General features: G+C 37.5%; 2 protein-coding genes across 2 annotated transcripts in view; both read right to left on the bottom strand.

The window, feature by feature from the left end:
* Positions 1 to 5,019: 5,019 nt before the first annotated feature.
* LOC128229200 (uncharacterized) lies at positions 5,020 to 8,324 on the bottom strand. The gene is made up of 3 exons (XM_052940940.1): positions 7,722 to 8,324; positions 7,364 to 7,494; positions 5,020 to 7,178 (listed from the first exon to the last, which is right to left on the bottom strand). The coding sequence occupies exons 1-3, from the start codon at positions 8,254 to 8,256 to the stop codon at positions 6,255 to 6,257; spliced, it is 1,590 nt and encodes a 529-aa protein (XP_052796900.1). The 5' UTR covers positions 8,257 to 8,324; the 3' UTR covers positions 5,020 to 6,254.
* A 2,374-nt stretch (positions 8,325 to 10,698) lies between these two features.
* Positions 10,699 to 26,435, bottom strand: part of LOC128228554 (inverted formin-2-like) — a 28,921-nt gene continuing 13,184 nt past the window's right edge. Inside the window, 8 exon segments of the mRNA XM_052939925.1 lie at positions 10,699 to 12,340; positions 12,879 to 12,960; positions 13,347 to 13,511; positions 13,821 to 13,941; positions 14,957 to 15,138; positions 17,164 to 17,421; positions 19,954 to 20,118; positions 25,757 to 25,896. Coding sequence (XP_052795885.1) covers positions 12,219 to 12,340; positions 12,879 to 12,960; positions 13,347 to 13,511; positions 13,821 to 13,941; positions 14,957 to 15,138; positions 17,164 to 17,421; positions 19,954 to 20,118; positions 25,757 to 25,896 — 1,235 coding nt within the window. The 3' untranslated portion in view covers positions 10,699 to 12,218.

The following is a 26,435-nucleotide window of genomic DNA, read 5'->3' as shown; positions in this document are numbered from 1 at the left end:
CACCCTGAAAAATGGGCGTTTTCGTAATCGCCAAATATAACAAAATTGTCGGTCTTATTCTGCAAAACATTTGTCATTTCGCTGTTATTCGCTGCCTTTCGCGTTGCAAACTAGGCATATATACATGTATTTGTAGTTTTCCATCCCTGAATCCACAACCCTTAAAGAAGCACTCCTACTCCCAAATATGATTTACCACAGTTAATACAATTGTTTTAATTTACCAAAAAGGATGAATAAGTGTCAAAAACAATGGTTTTTATGAAGAATACCGAGTTCATTTTGAAGGACAAGTGCAGGAAACACGGTATTTCTACCCGAGACGATAGTAGATCGCACTTATGAACCCACCAATCATTTGATATTTTTTGCGTTTTCAGCTAATAAGTACACGGTTACAATATTTTTATCAGTAATCAATATTTTCCATAAATGCATTATTTGATAATAAGTTATTGGTTTATCACTCAAAGTATGTTTGTTATACATGTGTACGTATTGATTTTGAATAAGAGTGTCACTTAAAAAATTTCGTCTATCTGATGGTTATTGAAACTCATTCTGATGAAATAAAACTAACTTACATAATATATTAAATATATTACAGGTACTATTAGACAACATTTCTATTTTATTATTGTATCAACTATGAGTAGCATAAGTGTTAAAGTAAAGCTTAAATACTTTATCGTTATTCGGGGAGGGCATACTATTGGTTAATAGTGGTTGTCCTTCACACATGGTGTCTAAGAGGTCCTCGCTGTCAGTAGGACGCAGTTTGTTCATTTCTAAACAAACCAATCCTCGAAATGTTATGACGAGAACAATTTTGGAACACCGTATTTTTGTAATAAATATTTAAACTTTATCAACTCATTTCAACACTTCTACTTTTTACATTCATATCTTGGTTTAATACAATACATAGTTCAATACAAATGATGATTATATGTGTATCATTCTAAACGAGTTAACTCGTTTGCTTTTGAAATGATTTGGGATGTAATGGAATGATAACAGTTCCGAAACCTAATGGCACAAACGTATCTTCAAGATACAGATTGAGTAAAAAGAACGGAGCTTTTCCATCCAGCTCTGTAGTATACTTAGTATTGAGCAATGTATTTGTACATCGAGATGTATTCCATGCTCACAAAGAAATCCGGCAATGCCATATTGAAATAGGCAAGTTCTTTATGTATAATTGATTGCCTGCAACAAATACAAGTTTACCATATATGATTTAGGTTTAAATATAGGTTTTATATCGCTATCTATCAGTTAAACAGTAATCATCAATTTCGCATTTCAATTAAGTTATGTCATGCTTTTATCTGAAATTTCTTTTATCCGCAATTTAGATAAACAATGATAACAGCTAATATACTGAACTGCTAATAAGTCCTAGGTCAAAAAATGTTAAACTGTTTAAAACCTTCATAATCTTTCGCGTTTCTTTGAATTGTTGAATAAAAAAAAGGAAATTCGGCGAACTATTTAATCTCATTCCAGTTTCTGACCGTTCTAGGGAAGAAGAGTAGTTTTGAATACCTCACAGTTGATGTGATATTTGTAGAAGCTGGTCCTCATCCAACTGTCGCATTTATTTCTGTAGCCTTCAATGCTGATATTCATAATACCTTTGTATTTACGAAAGGGCATAGTGAGCCGCAACTATTTCCTGCACTGTTGTTTCGGATTCCTACCAGGAGCTCATAGCATATTTATATATAAAATATATAAGACTTATTGTGGTTCTGTATCTGTAGGGCCCTTTCACACAGAGTGCGGAACGGCTCTGTTTCTATCTAAGCCGTTTGTGAGTCTTCATATTCCAGTCCTGACTTCATTAGACTAGTGTTAGTAGCTACTCACTATTTATGGTATCAATTGTTTAGGTTCCTTGTGATGATGTCCAGTTTCATATTGCCCTTGAAGGTGACACCACCAATGAACTTGGACCACTAGAGGCCATTTGAGACGGTTATCCTTATTATTTAATGTGTTCAAAAGCAGCAAGTATCTGGCCATGTATTTTATAGATAGTCTGAAGGGAAAACATGGACGATTTGAACTCAATTGCCTTTATCTTTTTATTTATCAGTTAATCAGTATTTATTATCTTTTACCACAGTTCAAGTGTTTACAAAGAATGCGTACCGCCACTTCATAGCTTTGACATATCAATTTGTTTCATTTGTACATTTGATGATCTCAGCTGCTATATTTATGTGTATGCGCAATACTCGGGGATGTTTAAGTGTTGTGTTTTATTTACAACTTGCTTGTGTTTTTTAAAGCTGGTTGAATGAAAGGAGTTTCGTCTTATTCTTTTATCTAATTCCAGTTTCTAGCAGTACTTTTAAATATATCACAGTAGATGCGACCTTTGTAGAACTTGAGGCTACTTTTGCCCTACTTCTGTAACATTTCACTGCTGATATCCATATGACCTTTGTATTTACAGAAGAGCTTATTAAGCATACGAAGTTCTAGATATGTAGTTCCTTGTAACAAAGAGAGTGGCACGCCTCCATGTCTGTACCAGTGAACCATTTAAGTCTTTTTAGAGGCTGCCTTTTCAGTCCCGACCTCACTAAAAGGTCTACTGTAACTAGCTACCTAAACCTTCTAGACTCAATATGTCATGTTCCTTCTGATAAAGCCCAGTTTCCTTATACCTGTGGAGGTGTCAGCTTCAATGAGTTTGGGACACTAGATGATCATTGGAGACACATATATAAGACTTTGAGTAGTAAAAGATTAATAAACAATAACACTTTTATGTTTCTGACTACTTTATATATTTATTGAAAACAAATATGGACTAAATGAACCAATTTGCGATAACGCCATTACACGCATAGACCGATGGACAGTTATTAGGCTCCTATTACGAAACAACCTTATCCGGTGTAACATTAAGTTTTGACCCACTTCAATAATAAATCTTAATGATCAGTATTAAATTTTGATCATTAATCAGGTCTATTTTAAGTTAGTAAAATTTTAAAATAAACGTCACACATCGTAAGTACGTAGTAGAAACACTTCCTAGACCGATATTTAATGACGGATTTTAGATGCATAGAAAACCGTCGACCCTAGTTTACAAAATGCATCTCGGTTTCAGAGACTCCATTGGTTCTTTTTTACGTGCTAGTTAGAGAGCGAGAGTTGAAATCAACGAGATCTAAAATTACAGTTCTACCCCGTATCCATCGACCAAGGATTCTACAACGTAACCAACGACCAAGGATTCTATCGCGTAATCAACGACCAAGGATTCTACCGCGTAACCATCAACCAAGGATTCTACCGCGTAACCATAGACCAAGGATTCTACCGCGTAACCAACGAACAAGGATTCTACCGCATAACCATCTCCCAAGGAATCTATCGCGTAACCATCGACCAAGTATTCTACCGCGTAACCAACGACCAAGGATTCTATCGCGTAACCATCGACCAATGATTCTACCGCGTTACCATAGACCAAGGATTCTATCGCGTAACCAACGACCAAGGATTATATCGCATAACCATCTCCCAAGGATTCTATCGCGTAACCATCGACCAAGTATTCTACCGCGTAACCAACGACCAGGGGTTCTACCGCGTAACCAACGACCAAGGATTCTACCGCATAACCATCTCCCAAGGATTCTATCGCGTAACCATCGGCCAAGTATTCTACCGCATAATCAACGACCGAGGATTCTACTGCGTAACAAACGACCAAGGATTCTACCGCATTACCATCTCCCAAGGATTCTATCGCGTAACCATCGACCAAGTATTCTACCGCGTAACCAACGACCAAGGATTCTATCGCGTAACCATTAACCAAGGATTTACCGCGTTACCATAGACCAAGGATTCTACCGCGTAACCAACGACCAAGGATTCTACCGCGTAACCATCGACCAAAGATTTTATCGCGTAACCATCAGCCAAGGATTCTACCGCGTAACCATTGACCAAGGATACTACCGCGTAACCATCGACCAAGGATTCTACCGCGACCAAGGATTCTACCGCGTAACCAACGACCAAGGATTCTACCGCGTAACCAACGACCAAGGATTCTACCGCGTAACCATCGACCAAGGATTCCACCACGTAACCATCAACCAAGGATTCTACCGCGTAACCAACGACCAAGGATTCCACCACGTAACCATCAACCAAGGATTCTACCGCGTAACCATCAACCAAGGATTCCATCACGTAACCATCTCCCAAGGAATCTACCGCGTAACCATCAACCAAGGATTCCACCACGTAACCATCAACCAAGGATTCTACCGCGTAACCAACGACCAAGGATTCCACCGCGTAACCATCTCCCAAGGATTCTACCGCGTAACCATCAACCAAGGATTCCACCGCGTAACCATCGACCAAGGATTCTATCGCGTAATCATTGGCCAAGTATTCTACCGCGTAATCAACGACCGAGGATTCTATCGCGTAATCATCGGCCAAGTATTCTACCGCGTAATCAACGACCGAGGATTCTACCGCATAACCAACGACCAAGGATTCTACCGCGTAACCATCGACCAAGGATTCTACCGCGTAACCAACGACCAAGTATTATACCGCGTAACCAACGACCAAAGATTCTACCACGTAACCAACGATCAAGGATTCTAACGCGTAGCATACGATCAAGGATTCTACCGCGACCAAGGATTTGCCCTGAAGGTCAAATTGCATACAATTGGGAAGTGCAAACCCATTGTAACATGCCTTATTACATTTGATTGATACACCACAGTGAATTAATGCATACTTATTAACCATCTCAGACAATTTGCTTTATTCAATATTTAAAGGTTTTGAATTCGAATGGTTTGTGATTTCAAATCCAGGATGAACCTGCTGCATCTACTTGATCTACTCTTTTGTTTTCATCTTTACCGCATTGTTTGTACACTTACAACGGATTTGGTCACATTATGAATACAAATTGTTTACGTTCAACTGTTTTATTGTTCTTATGAGTAACTCCGTTCTACCGTTGTTTAAAGTGGCACTCGTATTTATAACAAGACATTCACATGTACATGTATAACAAACATACATTTTGAGTGATAAACCTCAAACTACTTACTAAATAATATCAATTACTGACTACTAGATTGTAACCGTGTATTTCATTGCTGAAAACGAATAAACGTTAAATGACTGGTGGGTCCTTAAAGGTTACAGTGATTAAACAACGCTTGTTATTAAAGCGACTTTCGCGCAGTTATTAAAGCGACTTTCGCGCAGAAAGGCATTAATTATTTTTGCTTCACTTTTTCATTATTAAGTCGGAAAATAGAAGGGCTTATGCAAATTAAATGATTCAGTGACGCAAAACTAAACAAAACATCTTAGTTTCTGACACAAAAATGTTTATCTTCGGTCTGGCTAGCAACTCAACTCGTCGTCACTTTCTTTATTCGATCAAGTATTTTCCACAAAGTGATTTCTTTTCAATTATATGCTGTCCGCCATGATACCTTTTGTTATTAGATTTTTTTGCTACCTATAAACACATCATTCCAAACACACGCATCTTCAGCTGAATACAACTACTATTTTCAAAAGAGCCCAAATGAGTGTGTGATACACCAACATTGTCGCAGTGTGAGTAAATATGGCCCACCTTTTGGTTCAAATGAGTGTAATAGACTGCATAAATGAAACAGACTGCATGAGTTGTTATGTGCATATATTGGGGATCGAAACCACGACCTCTTGCTCTGCAGGAGGACACCCTATCGCGTCGATATAGAGCTAGCTCTATAACGAGACCGTAGAAGTACCGCTATATACGGATCGAAAACTCGGTTACACGCAGTCTGGCTTATAATTCACCGAATACATAAATATACGAAATCCCGTCGGGAGCTAATTAGAAGTAAGTGGTGTATTGACAAATGGACACACATCTGGTGTATCGTATATTCATTAATCCAGTGGATTAATAAGCCAGACTGCGTGACAGTATTATATAGCAGAGACGAAAGTTCATTTAAGAACTTAAGCCACGATAGCTTGTCTAAATCTTGGTGAACAAGTAATACAAATCTAAACCTTGCAGATCGAGTGCTAGGTACAGAATGTCTATTAGTAACCATAAATTATACATCACACCAAACATACATACATACATAGATGTATATTGACATGGACAAAACATGTGATTATACAAAACATGAAAGTTGGGGTGGAGTTACACTTGTCTTCATAGGTAACGACTAACAAAGCTTGATATCGGCGCCAAGTTTATTGCCCAAATCCTCCAACCCTTTGCAGACGGCAAACGACATGTAAATGCCTTTGTGAGAGGCATCTTTTTCCACTTCTTTGTAGTTCCACATACCTTCAAGCATTGAATAAACAGTGACAAATTTTCTGTTCGGATCGTCGGAACAGAAAATAGCCCCGCTATGACCAGATTCACACAGTCTCTTTCTCACAAGCGCGTTGGTTTCTCTATCCCACTCACAAATGTTCTCAATCAACACGTAATGACCATCGATTGAACTAAGGCGATAGTACGGAATTGCGATCTTTCCTCGTCGTGGAGTCGCCTCTCCATTTGCCCAAATGTAGACTTGTAGTTCCTCAAGATTTGCCAGTTGATCATGTTCGTAAAGGCATAGTTGGCTGGGTGAATATAGGCCCTCAGAAGTTTTGAATTTGTTGTTTTCGACCTCAGATACAACTGCTACAGCAGAAATATCATATTTGCTTCTTTCATTTCCTCGATGAACCACTCCAAGCTTTGTTTTGTTACCACTTTGATGAAATATTTGTACTGGAGGTTCTTCGTTGTCTTCATCGGGATCTGCAAAATGTCTCGCAAAGAGAGCACAAAGTTTGCTTTCACTTTGAGGAAGATGACCTTCTATTTGAGCAAAACCACCAAGCGTTCCTGTTTTACCCAAAATGTTCTCAGCTTTATCTCCAACTTGGGATCCCGAAAAAGGGGTGATGTCGTAATCGCCAAAAACAACCACGCTGTTGATTTTTAAATTCTGCAGAACGTTTGTCAGTTCACTTTTTATTCTTTGCCTTTCGCTTGGTATACTAGGTTTATGCACATGTATTTGTAGTTGTCCGTCCCTGAATCCACAGCCCTTGACATTCCCGTCTACGCCGAATACTGCGTCTAAAATCTGAAAAGTAGACTTGTCATGTTACTGGAACGTAGCAATACACAACAACTATAAGGTCATTATAATTTTTCTTGATGTTCATTGTGATTGAAATAATATATTAAGATTCACCTGTCACAAGTGCTCATAGAACATCAATATATCAGTTTAATATCAAATATATTGTAAAAGGAAAGCCGAAATACTTTTTCATCCGTCGATGAGGGACTACTGTTGATTTGTGCTTCGTAGTGGCCAAACCTCCTTAAAAGCGCTTGTCCCTCACGTATTGTGTCCACTAGGCTCTCTCGTTCGAATGCATTCAGTTTATTCATCTCTAAATACAAGAATATGATCAGTAAATAACTAGTATTGAATTTCTTTTTTTTTTCAAAGCTATATATTTTATTTCAGTTGTGTCTCAATTATTTGTTTATAACTCGCTTTTTAGATGGTTAAACTATTCCTTCTTACTTCAACATGTATAACTAAACCTCATTTTTTAAAATGAAGATGATAATTTTATGCAATACTGAAATCTGAACACCATGAGAACTATCTTACCTATCGAATAACTGTTCTTGTCGGCAAGTCCTTGCCCTAGTTGTTTCTCATTAACCGTTTGCTTTATTCTGCTGAATTTGACCACGAATTGCTTTAACACAATTTTTTCAAGGATTGAACCCAATGCCTCTTGAATTTTTTTCTCACTCACTACTCTGACTCTCATGTTGTCTTCATTTTCGGCTTTTACGACATACCCATCATCTCCGGTGTTTTTGTCTTGGGAATACGTAACACTTATTTTCGGCTGAAATTCGTTTGTTTCCTGCGGCGCAGTATCATATTCAGTTAATAGTTCATCCGGTCGTTTTTGAAGAGGGCCAAATAAACTCTCTATTTCCTTCAAAATAAATTTTGGTTGGAACACCATCGTGACATCTCCAAATTCTATTGGCACAGACGTTTCCCCAATATACAGTTTACGCAAAAAGAATGTTGATTTTTCATCAATCCATGTAGCACACTTGGCTATGTGGTTGTACCTTGGAATGTGTTCTTTACCCAAACTGTATTCTAACTCTCTTTCTAACGACATGTTGAATTGTTTTTTGATATACGCATTTGATATTCACTTAAATAGCTGTGTCGGTCGAATTATGTACGAATAAATCGTTTAATAATTATAAAATAAAATATTGAGAACCTGTCAGTATTGGGTGACAAGTAAAGGCTTTGGAACCATATACAATGTACAGCAATTAAGTCAATAAGCAAAGCTTAACCTATCCCGTACGTGACGAACCTTCAGAATATGTTTTTGACAAGTGTGACAAGTGATTTTAACTTTAATATTTGGACTTAATTTCTCTTATCAATCATTTTTCATTTATGCAATTAAAGAAATGGACCGATGTTTGTCACTGGCGCATGATACGGAACATAACCCGCCGTGATTGAGTCAATTGTAAATGTTAATTTAAATTTTGTTATGATTATTAAGAAGTCTATATTATAATCTGGTTTTACCCCGTCGTGGATGTGTTTTTTTTTATCATAACATATATTTTCTTTTGACGACTTCGTAATAGTGTTCATGTTCTTTAAAATCAAGCAAGCGGTTATTTCCCGGACTTTTCTTTCATGCAGCATTAGAAAAATGTTAAATGAACCTTCATGTAAATACGATTTAGTTTAAAAGAGATAATCAGACTTAAATTAAACATTGCTATATACTTTTTTTATATTTCACCCCTGAAACAGATATTAAACATTACAGAAAGGAGTATCGTTCGCGACATAAGCTGTTCATGGTGCTTGTTGTATTAAATTTCTTTATCTTGAGCTTCCTGAACCCCGTCTGTCGAAAATATTTTCACTCAATCTAATAAACGACGTAACACCTCGTCATGGTTCGAAATACCTAAAAGAAATTACTCCATTACAAGCACGTTCTAGTATTAATTACGTTGATATATCAGTCTGGTCGATATTTTTAAGATTTACATTTTTACAGAGAGTACTCAATATCAGTTGGATCCAAATGCTTTAAACATAAATCATAGATTTTCCGATAGAAAGCAAAATTTTAGTTCTTAAGTAATGATTAATGGTTATAAGTTTTGCCAACATAAATGAGCACATCGTGACACAATCACTCGTTCCATGTATTTGGTAAATGCATGTGGCAAGTTATTTAAGAATATGTCGACACGTGTGAAAGAGGTCGGGCACGTAACGCGTCAACTTGGAATGTTGAACACATATGGCATGTTGTTTTTTATTAAAATAAGTGTGATGTTGCCCTTAGAGGTAGGGAAACCTGTCTTGCATGCTACACGTCGTCTTGGTATGTTAAACACATGTGGCAAGTTATTGTAAAGTCTGCCCATACAAGAAAAGGTTACAACCCAGATATGACCACCTTTAGTCTGTGTCCTTATATGTAGTTTTTCATAGTAATTGTGATTAGGAACACGGGTCGTGCACGTGACACATCGTTTTGATATGCCTTATTTGCGGCATTCCATAGTGAACACACCCTAAGTGTTACCTTTACCTTAGAGGAAGAGACAAGGGTCTTGCACGCGACAAGTTGTCTTGATATGTCGAACGCATGTTTCAAATTATTTTAAAATCCGTCCACACAAGAGGAAGTTACAGCCCGGACACGACCACCTATACTCTATGTTCTTATATGTAGCATTCTAAAGTAAACAAGAGTGGTTAAGGACAAGAGTCGTTCATGCGAAACGTCGTCTTGATATGTCGAACACATGTTGCAATTTTTTTTTAAATATGTCGATGCAAGAGAAAGTTACAGCCTGGACACGTACACTTAAAACTCTTGGTTCTTATATTCAGAATTACATAGTAATCACTTAGTCAGGCTTTGACCTCAGAGATAAGGACACATGTCGTGCACGCGACACGTCGTCTTGGTATGGCAAACACATGTGACAAGTTATTTTAAAATATGTCGATACAATAGAAAGTTTCAGCCCGGACACGACCACCTACATTCTATGTCCTTATATGCAACATTCAATAGTAGTAAACAACACTAAATATGTCCTTGACCTTAGAGATAGGGACAGGGGCCATGCACGCCGTCCCACGTACACGTCGTCTTGGTATGTAAAAAACATGTGACAAGTAATTTTAAAATCTGTCCATACAATAGATAGTCCGAACACGAGGAAATAAGCCAGATGCCCATCTTTAAAATATTAAAATACTTCCATTTAAATGTACACAATCTACGTTCGGACACTTATCATTAATGGGGGGTGGGGGGGGGAGATAAATCACAATTTAAGATAAACAAGAATAAATACTTGAGAATTTTCGGGGCACCTGGGACAGTTTGAATTTGTTGTGAAAGTCTTAGGAAGTGGTACCGATTTACTACTTCTATAGCTTCATAGTGCCATGTTTTATTGTCACACACTGGTTTTGCAATTCCATGGGACTATATGTCACGAAATTCTTTGGTGAGAGGAACTTGCATTGGTAGGTAGCATGAGCTAAAGACATACCATAAAGCTCGTCATTAATTTATTCAAGCCAAGCGATCCAGACTGATACATGCCAAATGATTAAGTTTTTGTTTATTAAAATATTTAACATAGAAAACACAATCAACAAACAAATTCATGTAAATAGTAATTGTTCATATGATACAACCTTCTTTTAAACATCTTATAAACTTATCTTTATGATAACAATAATGGAAAACACACCAAAACATTGCCAGTTATAAAAGTACATGATACATTCCAAAAAACCCACACAATATATAGTACATGAATGTTACTGGTTGAGAAGCAGTTTCCGACAGTTTTTAAACGTTTTTATTGAATTATTTAAACGTGTTTAAATATTTACTAAAACCGTTCACATTTTATATAACTACAGCTCAAGCTGCTATTGCCGATATATTTCTTACATGTGTGACGTCACATAAAGTGTATCTAATAGGGGCGCAAAGAGGGTACTTACACTGTTCTGATTAGCTTATGATGAGAAGCAGTTTTCGACAATTTGAATGCGGGGCATATTTAAGGTGCCTGTTGTGTGTTTTTATTATCCGTTTATTTAATAAAGTAAATATAAGACTGTAATAAGAGAAATGTTATTTAATTTTTCAGCATTTACGATAAATTTAAACCTTAAAATTTACGACATTCAATTCATACTCGAAAATCAGGCAGAGACTGAATATCAATGATTTTTTTATTCATTTCTGATCGAAACTTGTGTTTGTTTACATTTAAGTGAATGTGGATGCGAAACAAGCATGACACCAGTGTTCACAAATATGTACACAATGATCATCGTTTGTATAAGTTAATTAAGGAAAACCTTGTAGCTATTCATAGATATGCAAATTAGGTTCACACGCATGCGCAATACGCTGCGCGTGCATATCCCCCACGTGCAAGTTTGTGTACAAAATGAAAAATAAACATTAAACATTTCATAATTATAAAAGTTTCTTACGTGTCTCGGTAAGAATTTCAACTTTAGATTGCCTAGTTACCATATAGTTGAATTGCAGTACCTTCTTTATGAAGATCTAAGGAAGGTACGCGAAAAAGCGATTTGTCGGAAACTGCTTTCCGTCGGAAACTGCTTCTCAACCAGTATACACACTGAGTTCACACTGATATGTACACATGTTAGGTGTGAAGTTTACTTGCAACATCTATATTAAGCCAGTTCGAGGGCTAACGTTATAGAAAATGATTAACATACTATTTTGATTCATCACAGAATATACAATCACTTAAAACATACATGTATATCAGTTGTTGTTCCAGTAGCTCAAGATGATATCACAATTAGCAATAATGCAATACGAGCATTGTGCAGATTTCAAGTAGCTTCATATATTGCATTATTAAATGTTTTTTCTCTTCTAAGTCACAGTCAATTGGAGCATTGTTTGATTATATTTCTCTATACAGAGGAAAAACGTTTCAACACGTTCAATTATCTCATAAAAAACATAATATTCAGAACAATATAAACAAAACAAAGTCATGGCAAAAACTTTTTTTAGCATTTTGATTCGTTCACTTTCTTTGGCGACTTTCTCAGGCTGTAACCCTTTTTAATTTCCAACAGCAACTTGTCAATGATACATCCGTCGTCTTCTTGGCTGGGCATTTTTCTAGGTTCTGGAAAGGAATTGATCGGGTAAATAGTACAGAGATCAATTAAATAAAACGAAAAAGGGAGTAGTATTCGTCCAAAATTGTCTTAAAAGTACATGTACTACTAAATTATCGCTTTGATTCATTTAAACATATGACTTTTGTGTTTTTCTCCATGTTTTCCATATGTGTGACTCAATTGTTGCAATGTTTACCACAGTGTTAATTTGCGTCGTCTTATTTGTCATTGGAATTCACACATACATTTTTGTCTGTCTATTTTATACCTTGCAAAAACTCTCCGATTATCTTGCCGTTTTATTTATATATCGCTAAAGAATATGTTTCATAAGCTTTTACAGTTGATGGTGTTTTTATATTCGTATTTTACCTTATATGATACAAGAAAATGTACATATGAACTTTCCACCAAATTCAAACATCTTAACTTTCGTGATACAGATTCATTTTCGTCTTGTGACTTCCAAACACTTAATTTCATTTCTTAATTCCATACCTTTCATACTTAAACTACGGCTTAAACTGCTAAACAATGGCTTACCTTTTGGTTTGTGTTTTATTTCTGCCTGAGCCTTCCGTCTCCTCTCCATCTTTTCTTCCTGTAACCGCTTCTGTTCGTTTTCCTGTAACAAAAACGGTTTTTAAGATCAAGTTTTATCATTGCCCTTTCCTTCGTTTAGCTTATATTAAGGTCCGTCTAAAATGTTAACAAAAGACCCGTGGATGCACAGCTGCCTCGTTGTCTCATCCTTTTAGTCATTTACTGTTTGATGTCAATAAAAGATCGGGAATTACATAATGTACTGTTATCAACTAGCTGCCAAAAAGTAAGAACGTTGTAAACTTTGTCCCGTTAGCAATAACTTATCAATATAATAGAGGATTCGAAAATAATAGTTATAAGTCGAGATGAAAGTGGACGGGCTCTTCCTGCTTATATTTTCAACGTCACTCTGACCGTTTTGACGTTCATTCCACGATCAAGTTTAATGATAAAAGAGGTCCCAACCTTCTGGCATTGGCGGACTTTCTCACAGAACACCGTCATGATGCTGATAAATTCCTCGAGTTTGAAGCTGGATTCACTCTCGCAAAAATGACCTGCTAGGTTTTTGGAAAGCTGTGTTATCTCTGCCAAGCTTTCTTTGATTTCGGCAAGCTCTTTCTTTACGTTCTAAACCAAGAAATTACACTTTGATAACACAGAAATAACAACAAATGCTATATTCAGAAACTTTATTTTCTAACAAATATGATTATATATACTGAAGATTTTATTAGTAATGTTATATTTTCTCCTGCAATTTCATTCATTTCATTCCCATTTCAATTTCATAACTGCAAATGACCCTTTGCGTTTTTGAAACATTTTGTCTAGCTCTATCATATACAATGCAATGGTGTTTTCCACATCAATTGATTTTCTCAGGCAATTAAACCGAGACAAACCTAATTTATTTCCATCTTCTTGAACAATGCCTACCTTGATGAACTCCATGAATTGCTTGTGTATGTCCTCTGATGCATTTCCCATCATTTTGTCAAGTTTTGTTACGTCTGCGGTGATCTCGGCAACCTCTGCCATTAGGTTGTCGAGTGTGTATCTGGGAAAACAAGAAGAAGGTTAATATTAACATCATGAGAAATTAGTATACAATGGAGGATACGCGTGGAATATGGGACAATTTTGCATAAAAATATCCACCTAAATCAATTCGATTGGAAAATAGTTTTAACTTTAATAAAGTCATGTCACCCGGGTGTCAACGACTGTAAAGTTTTTCTCAGCTGGGGATGTGGCTTAGCTCTAGCATTTTAGCAATAGGGCGTGTAATTCATGATCTTATTGACATGTTTAGTATGTATATCAAGTTTCGTGTTAAAATCTTTGACAAAATGCCTTTTTCGAGATTAGGTACCTTACGGAAAATGATGACTTATGATATAAATGAAAGTAGAATTAACAAAATAACATTTACATGATGTACCCCGCTCCATGTACATGTACAATCATTCTTTTGAAATTACCTTTTGTATAAAGCTTAATGGTTCCAGTTATTAAATTGAAACGTTATTTATTCTGTTTTGCTGCTTTGGCAACAAAAGGTTCTTACAAAGAATCATTCCAATTTTGAGTCACACAGTGTTTATTTAACATGACATTTTAGAGGTTGCTTTGAAAAAGTACATAAAAAATATTTGGGCAACGAAACACTAGGTTTGAAAATATAAACGTATGGTGAATTATTGGCATGAAATTAAAAATACTTAGTTGTGGTGTTTAAAAGCATGTGTGGGTGGAAGGGTTGGTGTGCGTGTGCGCATGTTTGTGTGCGTGTGTGTGTGTGTGTGTGTGTGTGTGTGCGTGCGTTTGCGCGCGTGCGCATGTGCGCTAGTTTGTGTGCACGTGCGCGTGTGTGTGCGTGTGCGTTTTCGCGCGTGCGCATGTGTGTGTGTCAGGAACAGTTAATCAATTGAAAGCTGCAATACAAGGTATTGTAATGTTTCTTGAATTTCAGTAAGCATATGTGACATAGTGGCTTATGGGTTTGAGCACGGACTTAAATTGTTACACAATACATAAACGTTTTATTGGAACTCAAGTATCTAGAGATAAACCTGTTAATGTAACTGAGATCGGGAAACAACTCGTCAACAAAAGCGATGGCGTTGCTGTGTTCCTTCTCCGCCTCGTTCACCAGATAATGGAGCAGCGTGACCCGGGGTTTATTCGCCCGTGTATCCGCTAGTTTGATCAGGGAACTGATCTTGAAGCCCACCGCGTTCCCGCTATACTTCCCCTGAAACATACGGAAAACGGGATGAATTTAGAATCGTGACGTTCCGGGGCGGTATTCATAAAACTTTTTAAGTCATTTCCTAACTTAAGTCACTTTCCTAATTTGATAATCTCTCTAGTCATATAAATTAAAAAATAAAGAATTTCCAAAATAAATTATTTGCATTGACCTTCTTGAAAGAAAACTTAATGTTAAAACAATTATACATTTCTTTTCATTTGACTTTAACCTACCAAGGACCTGTCATAAGAAAGTGACTTAAGTTAGGAATGACTTAACAAGTTGTATGAATACCGCCCAGGTTTATTTTACTGTAACCTAAGATCTGATTTTCTCCCACCTCAGATAAGTAGATCCAATAATTTAACCATGCTAGAAATTCTTATCTTGCCCACGGGCGAAGATAAAATGCCCATATGGAACTCCTTTTTAATGGTCACCACATTGTAATTACCTCCCATGTTGAAGACTGTAGCATCATAGAATCCTTGTCTTGTGGCAATATTTAAAACGCTTATATTATTACTCGCTTTAAATGTCACAATAAAACAGATTTCAGGCACCTTTCAAGAAATAATGCTTCACTCTCCTTAGAATCTGAATCACTGCGCGCATATCCATGACAACCACGAACTATCGCATATCCATACGCAATTATTTTCACTAAGCACAAAAGAGTACCAGCAAAAAATACATTTTTACTTAATTTTGTTTAACTGAGGTGGGAGAAAAGCATCTACCATAGCCGCTCGTGTAAGATAGGTCCATCCCGACCCTTGCGCAGGTTGTTTTTGCGGTAAACCTCGTTTGAAAGATTATAAGTATCTTCCATGGCCGAGAGTGTAAGATAGGTTCATTCCGACCCGAGCGTAGAGTGTTTTGCGGAAACGGGCCATGGAAGATACTTATAATCTTTCAAAGCGACGATCATAATTATATGCATTGTTATTCAAATCTGCTAGAAAGTCGTTAACCGTTTAGCTGACAACCAGAACACTTATCATTGATGAACATGGGTACCTTTAATCTAGAGTCAGTTACGCTCACCACTTGGCCATCGCCACTGATTTGACGTCGTAAAAACGTTTCAGGATAAATGATTTTGATTGTTTGTTTGTTTGAAAATAGTTTTTAGAAAACCAAAATGTATGTCTATTCAAAGCTATGACTATTTTAGAACATTCAAACATTGTACCTCCAATGTGTATCTGAGTCCTTTAAGTTTGGGCCAAATCTAATGCAACATTGATATCAATGTGCACATTTCGTTTTGTTTTTGAATTGATATTCTATTCCAGTAAAACCAACCAAATGTTATCAATAAAGCATAAAATAATAGTAAATACAAAGTCAACTTAGATGACATCGAGCGAACGACGTGGAATGTTAAAGGAGTGGCTGGCGATGAATTAGGAGATAAGTGTTTTCAGCAGCCGTCCATTAGGCATGAACAATCGCGGCCTTGAGAGACCGTCGTAAAAAGCAATTACTTTAAAAGCAATTTTGTTTCAGTCTCAATTTGCTAGGCAATGAATATGACAATAACGTTTTATGTAAAAAAAACATCCAAAAAACACGGTTATCAGCGTTTCCGAGCATTTCGAGTTTTGCGTGATACAAACTTTATATGGAAATCATCTTAAATATTATCTTAGTATGTGCAAGAACAGACAGAGTGAGTGTTGACGTCTCCAATTGCCTTATCTTTAAATGCCTTATCTTGGTTTGTAATGTGTCTAATAATAGAACAGGTTCATAACCTATCATTTCAAGGAAACGGAACGTTCAAAAAATAAATCGTACAACCTGATACGAGATACCATTGCCAGGTTAGACGTTCCATAAATACTGATTAATTGCGGGGAAGAACCAACCACTCATTTCATTGCGGGAGAGTGATTATCGTTATCTCATGTAGCTCGACAATCCATAGAGACACCTTCACTTATCGTATAAAATGGATAGTTCGCAATGTAAATGTAAAACGTTAATTAAACCTCAATTTATGCATTGAATAGCTATTACCGCATTTATGAAGTTTCCTGTGTGGAGAACAAATCTCAGGAAGACTTTCAATGAGTCGTTTTCCATCAAAGCATCACACGTCTTAATGTACGTCTTTATGAGTGGCTTCACTTTATCCAAAAAAGCTCCGAAATCAAGCCGCAAAACCATAGCATCAATGCGCTGTTTGTAACCATCTAGGTTATGAAGTTCGAGATAAAACTGTTCCGCCCCGCCTAGCATTTCCTTTTCACCGGTGTAGTCTAAAATTGGCTTCATCTGAAACATATTGAAAACAATTCTTTGTATATGAACAGAAAGTGAATTCAAATATAAGGTGTCGAATTCATACAGGTGTTTGCCTCTCACAAAATTAAGCATGGCGTATAAATATTATATTATGTAGCTCATTGGCAATTCACTGTTCACTGCACCAACATTGGTACAAAGACAACACAGATGTATTGTATCACACTGGTCAACCACTGCTTCCTGCACTACAGTTGGTGAGAAGTCAACACAGATGTATTATATCTCACTGGTCAACCACTGCTTCCTGCACTACAGTTTGTGAGAAGTCAACACAGATGTATTGTATCTCACTGGTCAACCACTGCTTCCTGCACTACAGTTGGTGAGAAGTCAACACAAATGTATTGTATCTCACTGGTCAACCACTGCTTCCTGCACTACAGTTGGTGAGAAGTCAACACAGATGTTTTGTATCTCACTGGTCAACAGCTATTTCATGCACTACCGTTGATACACATTTTTAATATGTTATGAAATAATGCACACACGAGCGAATCAACCGCTGTTAGAGCGGTGGTGACCAACGACTGTGTCGCATCAAACCATTTATTTGTGTAAGTACATATTAACAACCTTAAACCATTACTTAATGCATACAATACACTTTTAAAATAAAATCAAAGCGCTTAAAGCGTTGGCAGGCTTTTGGTCTGCTACGATTTGTGCGTATAGTCATGTAATGCCGAATGGAACGGAAGTGTGTTAAGTCTTTTCAGTTTGTCTCAGTAATTTCAGTCCAGAGTCTTGGCCATTTTGCATATGCATATTTTTAAACCACTGAAATAAATCGGTTTATTTGTACACTATAGGCATAGGTTGATGGCATTAATAAGATACATAAATACATACAGGGAATAAATAGTATGTTATCGACCCAGAAGGATTTTGTGCGAGGATCCTGACATTGTCGAAAGATACCTTAAACATCAACTTAATTAACATTTTCCAATGCATTTTGTTGGATACATTTGGTATAGCGGACACACACTGGTAATTTATTCAAATACGACTAAGGCATGTTTTGATCAAGTGTAAAGTAGGTTTTACTAAAATTGCCTGAATTCATTTCAGTACATTTGTTTATTAAACCAACGTTCCAGATAAGGTTTCGTATACAGCTGAATATTGTTCCATACTTTCTTAATTATTTGGGTATTCCACATATTAAATATATGTATTTCAAGTGACTGATACTCCATGGTTTTGATTTTATTGAGTATCAGCATTTGCGAAGGAATTTATAAGCATGCATGAACTATCTTTAGTTTAGGTAAATTTGTTTTACAATTACATGACTATACTCACAAAACTTAGCTCACCGAAAGCCTTTCAGCGCTGTAGGCGCTTTGATTTAAATCCAGACGACATCTCATCATTTTGTGTCAGTATAGATTGGTTTTATATAATTTCTCCTAGGAGTGAAATTTGACCATCATTCCAGTCTGGTATTTCCTCATCATAATTAAATGTAAAGGTTATATTTTGTCTTGTATTTCTTCCAATAATTCAAGAAGCGAGTGAGTTTCGTAACACAGTTATACAAAGGTAAGTATATTCTAATGGTTTGTTTATATTGTAATGTTTCATTCTTTACAATCCTAAAAAAAGTTTAATGTTTAACAAAAAAACCTTGAGGTTAAGTTATCGCCCATTTAACGTTTTTCAATAGTTTTCGTTGTTTCAATATTAACTTAATATGATTTTTGAAATATTACTGAAATCTACTTCAGTTATACGGACGCATTTAAAAAATGTTGCTATGTCTGGCAAGCACTTGACTTAAAATGGATATAATGATAATTGAACCGACCTCTGAACAAGATTTAGATGCACCATCGAACAATTGTTGGCATAAACTGTAAAACATAATCTACATCAACCGGAGAAACGGTATACGTTCATTTTTGGTATGAGTGTCACAATGAAGGCGATTACGAATTCGTCTGAGGCCGTTCATTACACTAGACAATTGAGCTTATGTCGTTAATATTCAGCAGAGTTACAAGAACCTCCACAAACGCTCGTTTCCTTTTATTTTAGGCGTCATTCAGCGTATACTGAAAGGACTTCGTCCGCACAATAGTTTTATTCTATGTGTAATATGTAATACCCATTCGTTGGCGAAGTGACAACGCCGAACTATTGCATGGACATCATACTATGACAGTGTAGGTACAGCGACGGTATTGGACATACTGTTTTTAAGACCTCGTCTCTGGCGATATCGTTGGCGATATTGGTAACGTTAAATCTATTGCTTTAACTCGTATATGCGTGTTGCCAAATCCTGGCATCATCAAATAGAAAACGCATTTAAGAGAATTATTTACATGCCAAATTACTAACCTTGTACAAATCGGACAACATTATACTGAACACCTCGTATCCGTTCTGTCCTCGTCGAACAAGCAAATATACGAGGACCTTGTGTATACTGGTGTCCCATCCCATCGTGTTCTCTTACCCGAACTACTTACACCGTAAATAAAAAAATCTTACGTCTTCAGTATCGGGCAAAATCTTCTGAAGACCTCGTATTCGCTCGTTGCCGATCTTGGTGACGTCCCCCTGGCGGATCATGGCGACGATCTCCTTGTTGCCCTCCTTGAACTGTTTCAGGAAGATGTTTACGCTCATGCTCTTCTTGTTGTCCAGTAACAAAACCTGCTCAGAAGGATGGATTTATGTATATATATCTTAAACACATCACCTGCATGATAGGAGTATATCAATCATAACTTCGTGTATAACACTGCGAATTAGGAGAATTAATGAACGAACGTACACTACAATATCTATAGATATAAAAACAAGAGGCACATCAGTGCCTGTGCTCCACTGGCCAAAAGGTTCAAGCAAAGACCACCTAACGAACATTTTCGTCAAGTTTCATAGAAATACAATCATCAATTTTTGAGGAGAAGTTATTTAAAAAAAAAAAATACTTTAATAGCTCTGGCTGCCATGTTGTGCAGTGGACCGAAATGATTTGGGCAATTTGAGTAAAGGAGCACCAAACAAACATTTCTGTCAAGTTTTATCGAAAAAAGATCATCGGTTTCGACGACAAGTCGTATAAAGTTTTTTTTATTTTTTAGCTCTGGCAGCCATGGTGTGCAGTGGACTGGAACCATTTAACAAATTTTGGTTAATGACTACCCAAGTAACATTTCTGTCAAGTTTCATTGCAATACGATCATCGGTTTCTGAGGAGAAGTCGTTTAAAGGTTTTTCTATTTTTACCTCTGGGGGCCATCTTGTGCAGTGGACCGAAACCATTGAAGCAAATTTGATAAAGGACCATCCAAGGAACATTTCTGTTAAGTTTCATCAAAATCTGATCATCGGTTTCTGAGAAGATGTTCTTTAAAGGTTGTTCTATTTTTTTGCCCTGGCAGCCATGTTGTGCAGCGGACCGGAACCATTTGAGCAATTTTGGTTAAGGACCACCCAAGGAACAATTCTGTCAAGTTTCATCAAAATCTGCCTATCCGTTTCAGAGGAGATGTCGTTTAAAGATTTTGCTATTTTTAGCTGTGGCGGCCATATTGTGCAATGGACCAGAACCATTTGAACAATTTTAATAAAGGACCACCCAAGGAACATTACTGTCAAGTTTCATCAAAATCTGCCGAACCGTTTCAGAGGAGATGTCGTTTAAAGATTTTGCTATTTTTAGCTCTGGCGGCCATATTGTGCAATGGACCGGAACCATTTGAGCAATTTTGGTAAAGGACCACCAAAGGAACATTCCTGTGAAGTTTTGTCAAAATCCGCTTATCAGTTTCAGAGGAGATGTCGTTTAAAGTAAAAGTTTACGCACGCACGCACGCACGCACGCACTCACGACGGACAATCTGTGACGACATAAGCTCCATGGCCTTCGGCCAGTGGAGCTAAAAAACAACTACAAAAGCAAGTAGTCAAAAGTTTAACACGAATCCAGTTTAATGGCACAGGATCAACGCCAAAGACATAGAACACAAAAAAAAAACACAGAAACATGGAACAGCAGCACAAAACTCCACAAACAACACACTACATATATAAAAAGTGGGGGTATTTATCAAGGATGGATAGGTACAAAACCTGTAAATATCAGCATATACACATTGGATGTATATGTAAAACAACGTCAATTAGGAAACACTTTTTCTGACATTTTTATAAACACATTTTTTTTTATATTCGACTTAGCATGCCCAATAAAATCGAAATGCTTGTAATCAGTGTCAAAATAATTCAACTGTGACCTTAAACATAAATATCTCTAATGAAAACTGAGTAGAGATGTTTTCAGAGAGAAAATCAAATATAGAATTAATTTGTTTTTTTTTTACAAACTCTATGTGTCGTAATATCACTCCAATATTAAAGGAGCAGGTGTTTTCAAAGAGGCTGAAAGCCATTTCGACGGTATTTCCAAACCAAGATTTATTGTAATCGGGTTGTATCACATTCCCGGGCACATGGAGCATAAAAATTAAAGCAGAACCGCTAAAATGCTGAGTAGTTTCAATTTAAATTTAAATCTATATCGAATGAACCATCACATGCAGTAAGCAGTTCTCTGATAAAACAACTACTTCAATCATGGTTTGTTTGACAAACAAGTAGGACTTCAAAGTAAAGCGATCTATGGTCACCCTCTCAGGGGATAAAGGCAATGGATATCAATATTCGAGTTGAAACTTCGTTTACTTAGTGGCGGCAGAGTAAAAGGCAAGAATCGAGTCGTTATGTCATGGTTGATGTAAATGTTTTAAACAACTATACGTCTGGTATACGTATTAAATTTAGCACTATCAATTCATTTAAAACATGTGAAGAAAAAAACAAACTTTAAATTAACCAAGAAATGTCAACGCTGAAAAAAAAACTCGACAGTTTAGATTACTTGCTATAATCACTGAGCATAAAAGAGAAAGCGACCGACGAGAACATAAAGGATATAAATATACATTGACATTGGACCAGCCAAAAATAAACCCAAAGCAATTTATATTATTAAAAAGAATTCAAAGGATGAGAGTGGTCTAGTGGTGTATGTATTGATTCCCACCATGGGAGAACCCTTGTGGGTTCTCAAAATTTAGTAATGGTTTCTACGAGCAAACGAAATTGAGCGTGATTCTATAAGCTATAAGCTTTCGCCACAATCAGGCCAAAGGAAATACGTAGAAAACTAAACTAAAACAAATAATTCTGAAGAATTTTATCAGGGTATTCGATACACCATATGACAAACAAGAGCTGTCACAGTATGTGACGAATGCCCCCGAATGTGACATTGACCTACGAACAAGGTCAGTACATGAAAAGTTGATCTTGCCTTTACGTGTCAAATACATACGGCAAGTTATTTTAAATTGCCTCTGAACATAAAAAAATACCACCCATACTTGACAACCTACACTGTTATGTCCTTATATTCAGAATTCCTTGTGAATAAACACTTAGTGTATCTTTCACCTTAGAGGTAGGGACATGGGTCTTGCGCACGACACGTCATCTTCGTATGTGGAACACATGTGGCAAGTGATTTTAAAATCTGTCCATACAAGGGAAAGTAACAGCCCTGACACGACAACCTATACTCTATGTCCTTATATGCAGCAATCCATTGGGAAAAAAACTAAGTGTGACCTTGACCTTTGAGGTAGGGACATGGGTCTTGCACGCGACACGTCGTCTTGGTATGCCGAACACATGTGGCAAGTTATTTTCAAATCAGTCCATACAAGGGAAAGTAACAGTCTGGACACGACAACCTATACTCTATGTCCTTATATGCAGCATTCCATTGTGAATAAACACTACGTGTGACCTTGACCTTTGAGGCAGGGACACGGGTCTTGCACGTGACACGTCGTCTTGGTATGTGGAGCACATGTGGCAAGTTATTTTAAAATCTGTCCATACAAGAGAAAGTTACAGCCCGGACACGACAACCTATACTCTATGTCCTTATATGTAGCACTCCATTGTGAATAACCACTAAGTGTGACCTTGAACTTTGAGGTAGGGACACGGGTCTTGCACGCGACATGTCGTCTTGGTATGTGGAACACATGTGGCAAATTATTTTAAAATCTGTCCATACAAGGGAAAGTTACAGCTCGGACATGACAACCTATACTCTATGTCCTTATATGCAGCACTCCATTGTGAATAAACACTATGTATGACCTTGACCTTTGAGGCAGGGACACGGGACTTGCACGCCACACGACGTCTTTGTATGTGGAACACATGTGGCAAGTTATTTTAAAATCTGTCCATACAACAGAAAGTTACAGCCCGGACACGACAACCTATACTCTATGTCCTTATATGCAGCACTCCATTGTGAATAAACACTATGTGTGACCTTGACCTTTTAGGCAGGGACACGGGACTTGCACGCCACACGTCGTCTTGGTATGTGGAACACATGTGGCAAGTTATTTTAAAATCTGTCCATACAAGAGAAAGTTACAGCCCGGACACGACAACCTATACTCTATGTCCTTATATGCAGCACTCCATTGTGAATAAACACTAAGTGTGACCTTGACCTTTGAGGCAGGGACACGGGTCTTGCACGTGACACGTCGTCTTGGTATGTGGAACACATGTGGCAAGTTATTTTCAAATCAGTCCATACAAGGGAAAGTTACAGCTCGGACATGACAACCTATACTCTATGTCCTTATATGCAGCACTCCATTGTGAATAAACACTATGTGTGACCTTGACCTTTGAGGCAGGGACACGGGACTTGCACGCGACACGTCGTCTTGGTATGGGGAACACATTTGGCAAGTTATTTTAAAATCTGTCCATACAAGAGAAAGTTACAGCCCGGACACGACAACCTATACTCTCTGTCCTTATATGCAGCACTCCATTGTGAATAAACACTAAGTGTGACCTTGACCTTTGAGGTAGGGACACGGGTCTTGCACGCGACACGTCGTATTGGTATGTGGAACACATGTGGCAAGTTATTTTAAAATCTTTCCATACAAGAGAAAGTTACAGCCCGGACACGACAACCTATACTCTATGTCCTTATATGCAGCACTCCATTGTGAATAAACACTAAGTGTGACCTTGACCTTTGAGGTAGGGACTCGGGTTTTGCACGCAACACGTCGTCTGGGTATGTGTAACACATTTGACAAGTTATTTTAAAATCTGACCATACAAGGGAAAGTTACAGCCCGGACACGACAACCTATACTCTATGTCCTTATATGCAGCACTCCATTGTGAATAAACACTAAGTGTGACCTTGACCTTTGAGGTAGGGACACGGGTCTTGCAGGCGACACGTCGTCTTGGTATGTGGAACACATGTGGCAAGTTATTTTAAAATCTGTCCCTACAAGAGAAAGTTACAGCCCGGACACGACAACCTATACTCTTATGTCCTTATATGCAGCACTCCATTGTGAATAAACCCTAAATGTGACCTTGACCTTTGAGGTAGGGACACGGGTCTTGCACGCGACACGTCGTCTTGGTATGTGGAACACATGTGGCAAGTAATTTTAAAATCTGTCCATACAAGGGAAAGTTACAGCCCGGACACGACAACCTATACTCTATGTCCTTATATGCAGCACTCCATTGTGAATTAACACTAAGTGTGACCTTGACCTTTGAGGTAGGGACACGGGTCTTGCACGCGACACGTCGTCTTGTCATGTGGTACATGTGGCAAGTTATTTTAAAATCTGTCCATACAAGATAAAGTTACAGCCCGGACACGACAACCTATACTCTATGTCCTTATATGCAGCACTCCATTGTGAATAAACACTAAGTGTGACCTTGACCTTTGAGGTAGGGACACGAGTCTTGCACGCCACACGTCGTCTTGGTATGTGGAACACATGTGGCAAGTTATTTTAAAATCTGTCCATACAAGGGAAAGTTACAGAGCCGGACGGACGACGGACGGTGCAATTTTAATATGCCCACCTTCGGGGGCATAAAAAACAACTGCAGACGAGAACATTGAATGCATCATCAGACACTTAGATCTAAAGAAGGTTTGCAGTCTAGAATATCGCATGCCCAAGTATTATTACCGTGAACGAGACATGGTGAAAAGGCCATCAAACTAAAACGAATTCACCAAACGTAAGGAAATGTGTTTAATGTACTGGTATTTGATGAAAGAACAAGCAATACAAAGAAGGAAAATAGTAAGTGGGCCACTATCAAACGGGAGTTGACAAAAACATACATGCCAAACCCTAACTATTAAAGGGAGGGGGGTAGAGAAAACAGTAAATTGTCATAGAAAACTAACCTTTGAGGGCACATGCTGTTTGACGGGTCCTTTAGCCTCGTGCTCGATGGTTTTGAGACAGAAGAGCTGCTCGATTGTGTCGTAGTTGACGGGAATCTGGTCGTCCATAGAGATCACTTCCTTCCACACGTTACCTTCAACTGGAGGGGCGATACAGTAAAAAAGTACATTTACATAACATTGACGGTCCTAGAAGCCATTCACTTTTCTTAATTGTTTGATAACACAACGATTGAAAGACGAAGCTTAAGACAAACGAACAAGAACTACAAAAATATATATCAATATTGGGAATACCGAATTTGACCAGTCAGTGAATCCATAGTGCATGTACCCTCAATTCAGCCGATCGCTATTTGCAATGGATATGAGGTATGTGAAAGTGGATAAGTATATGATAAATGTATACAATACGTTGGTATCACATGAAAGACGGGATCGTCGGACATGTGGTATCATTGTGGTGTGGGGTAAATACAAGTTACAATAACCAAATACAGAAGTTGAGGGTGCTCTTGTTGTGTAGCTCACGTAATAGCTTAATCAATATAAACAAAAACAAAAGTTTCGCGAAAGATACCTCGGCTAGATTGGAATGTTTTAAACTTTGATATTTTAATGTCATATCCTACATGCATCGCATGGCTTTCCTATGGAATATTGTGGGCGCTGTACTCCT

Source organism: Mya arenaria, chromosome 3, assembly GCF_026914265.1.
Source record: "Mya arenaria isolate MELC-2E11 chromosome 3, ASM2691426v1".
Lineage (NCBI taxonomy): Eukaryota > Metazoa > Mollusca > Bivalvia > Myida > Myidae > Mya > Mya arenaria.
The sequence above is the reverse complement of the archived record's forward strand: the minus strand, read 5'-3'. Positions and strand labels throughout refer to the sequence as shown.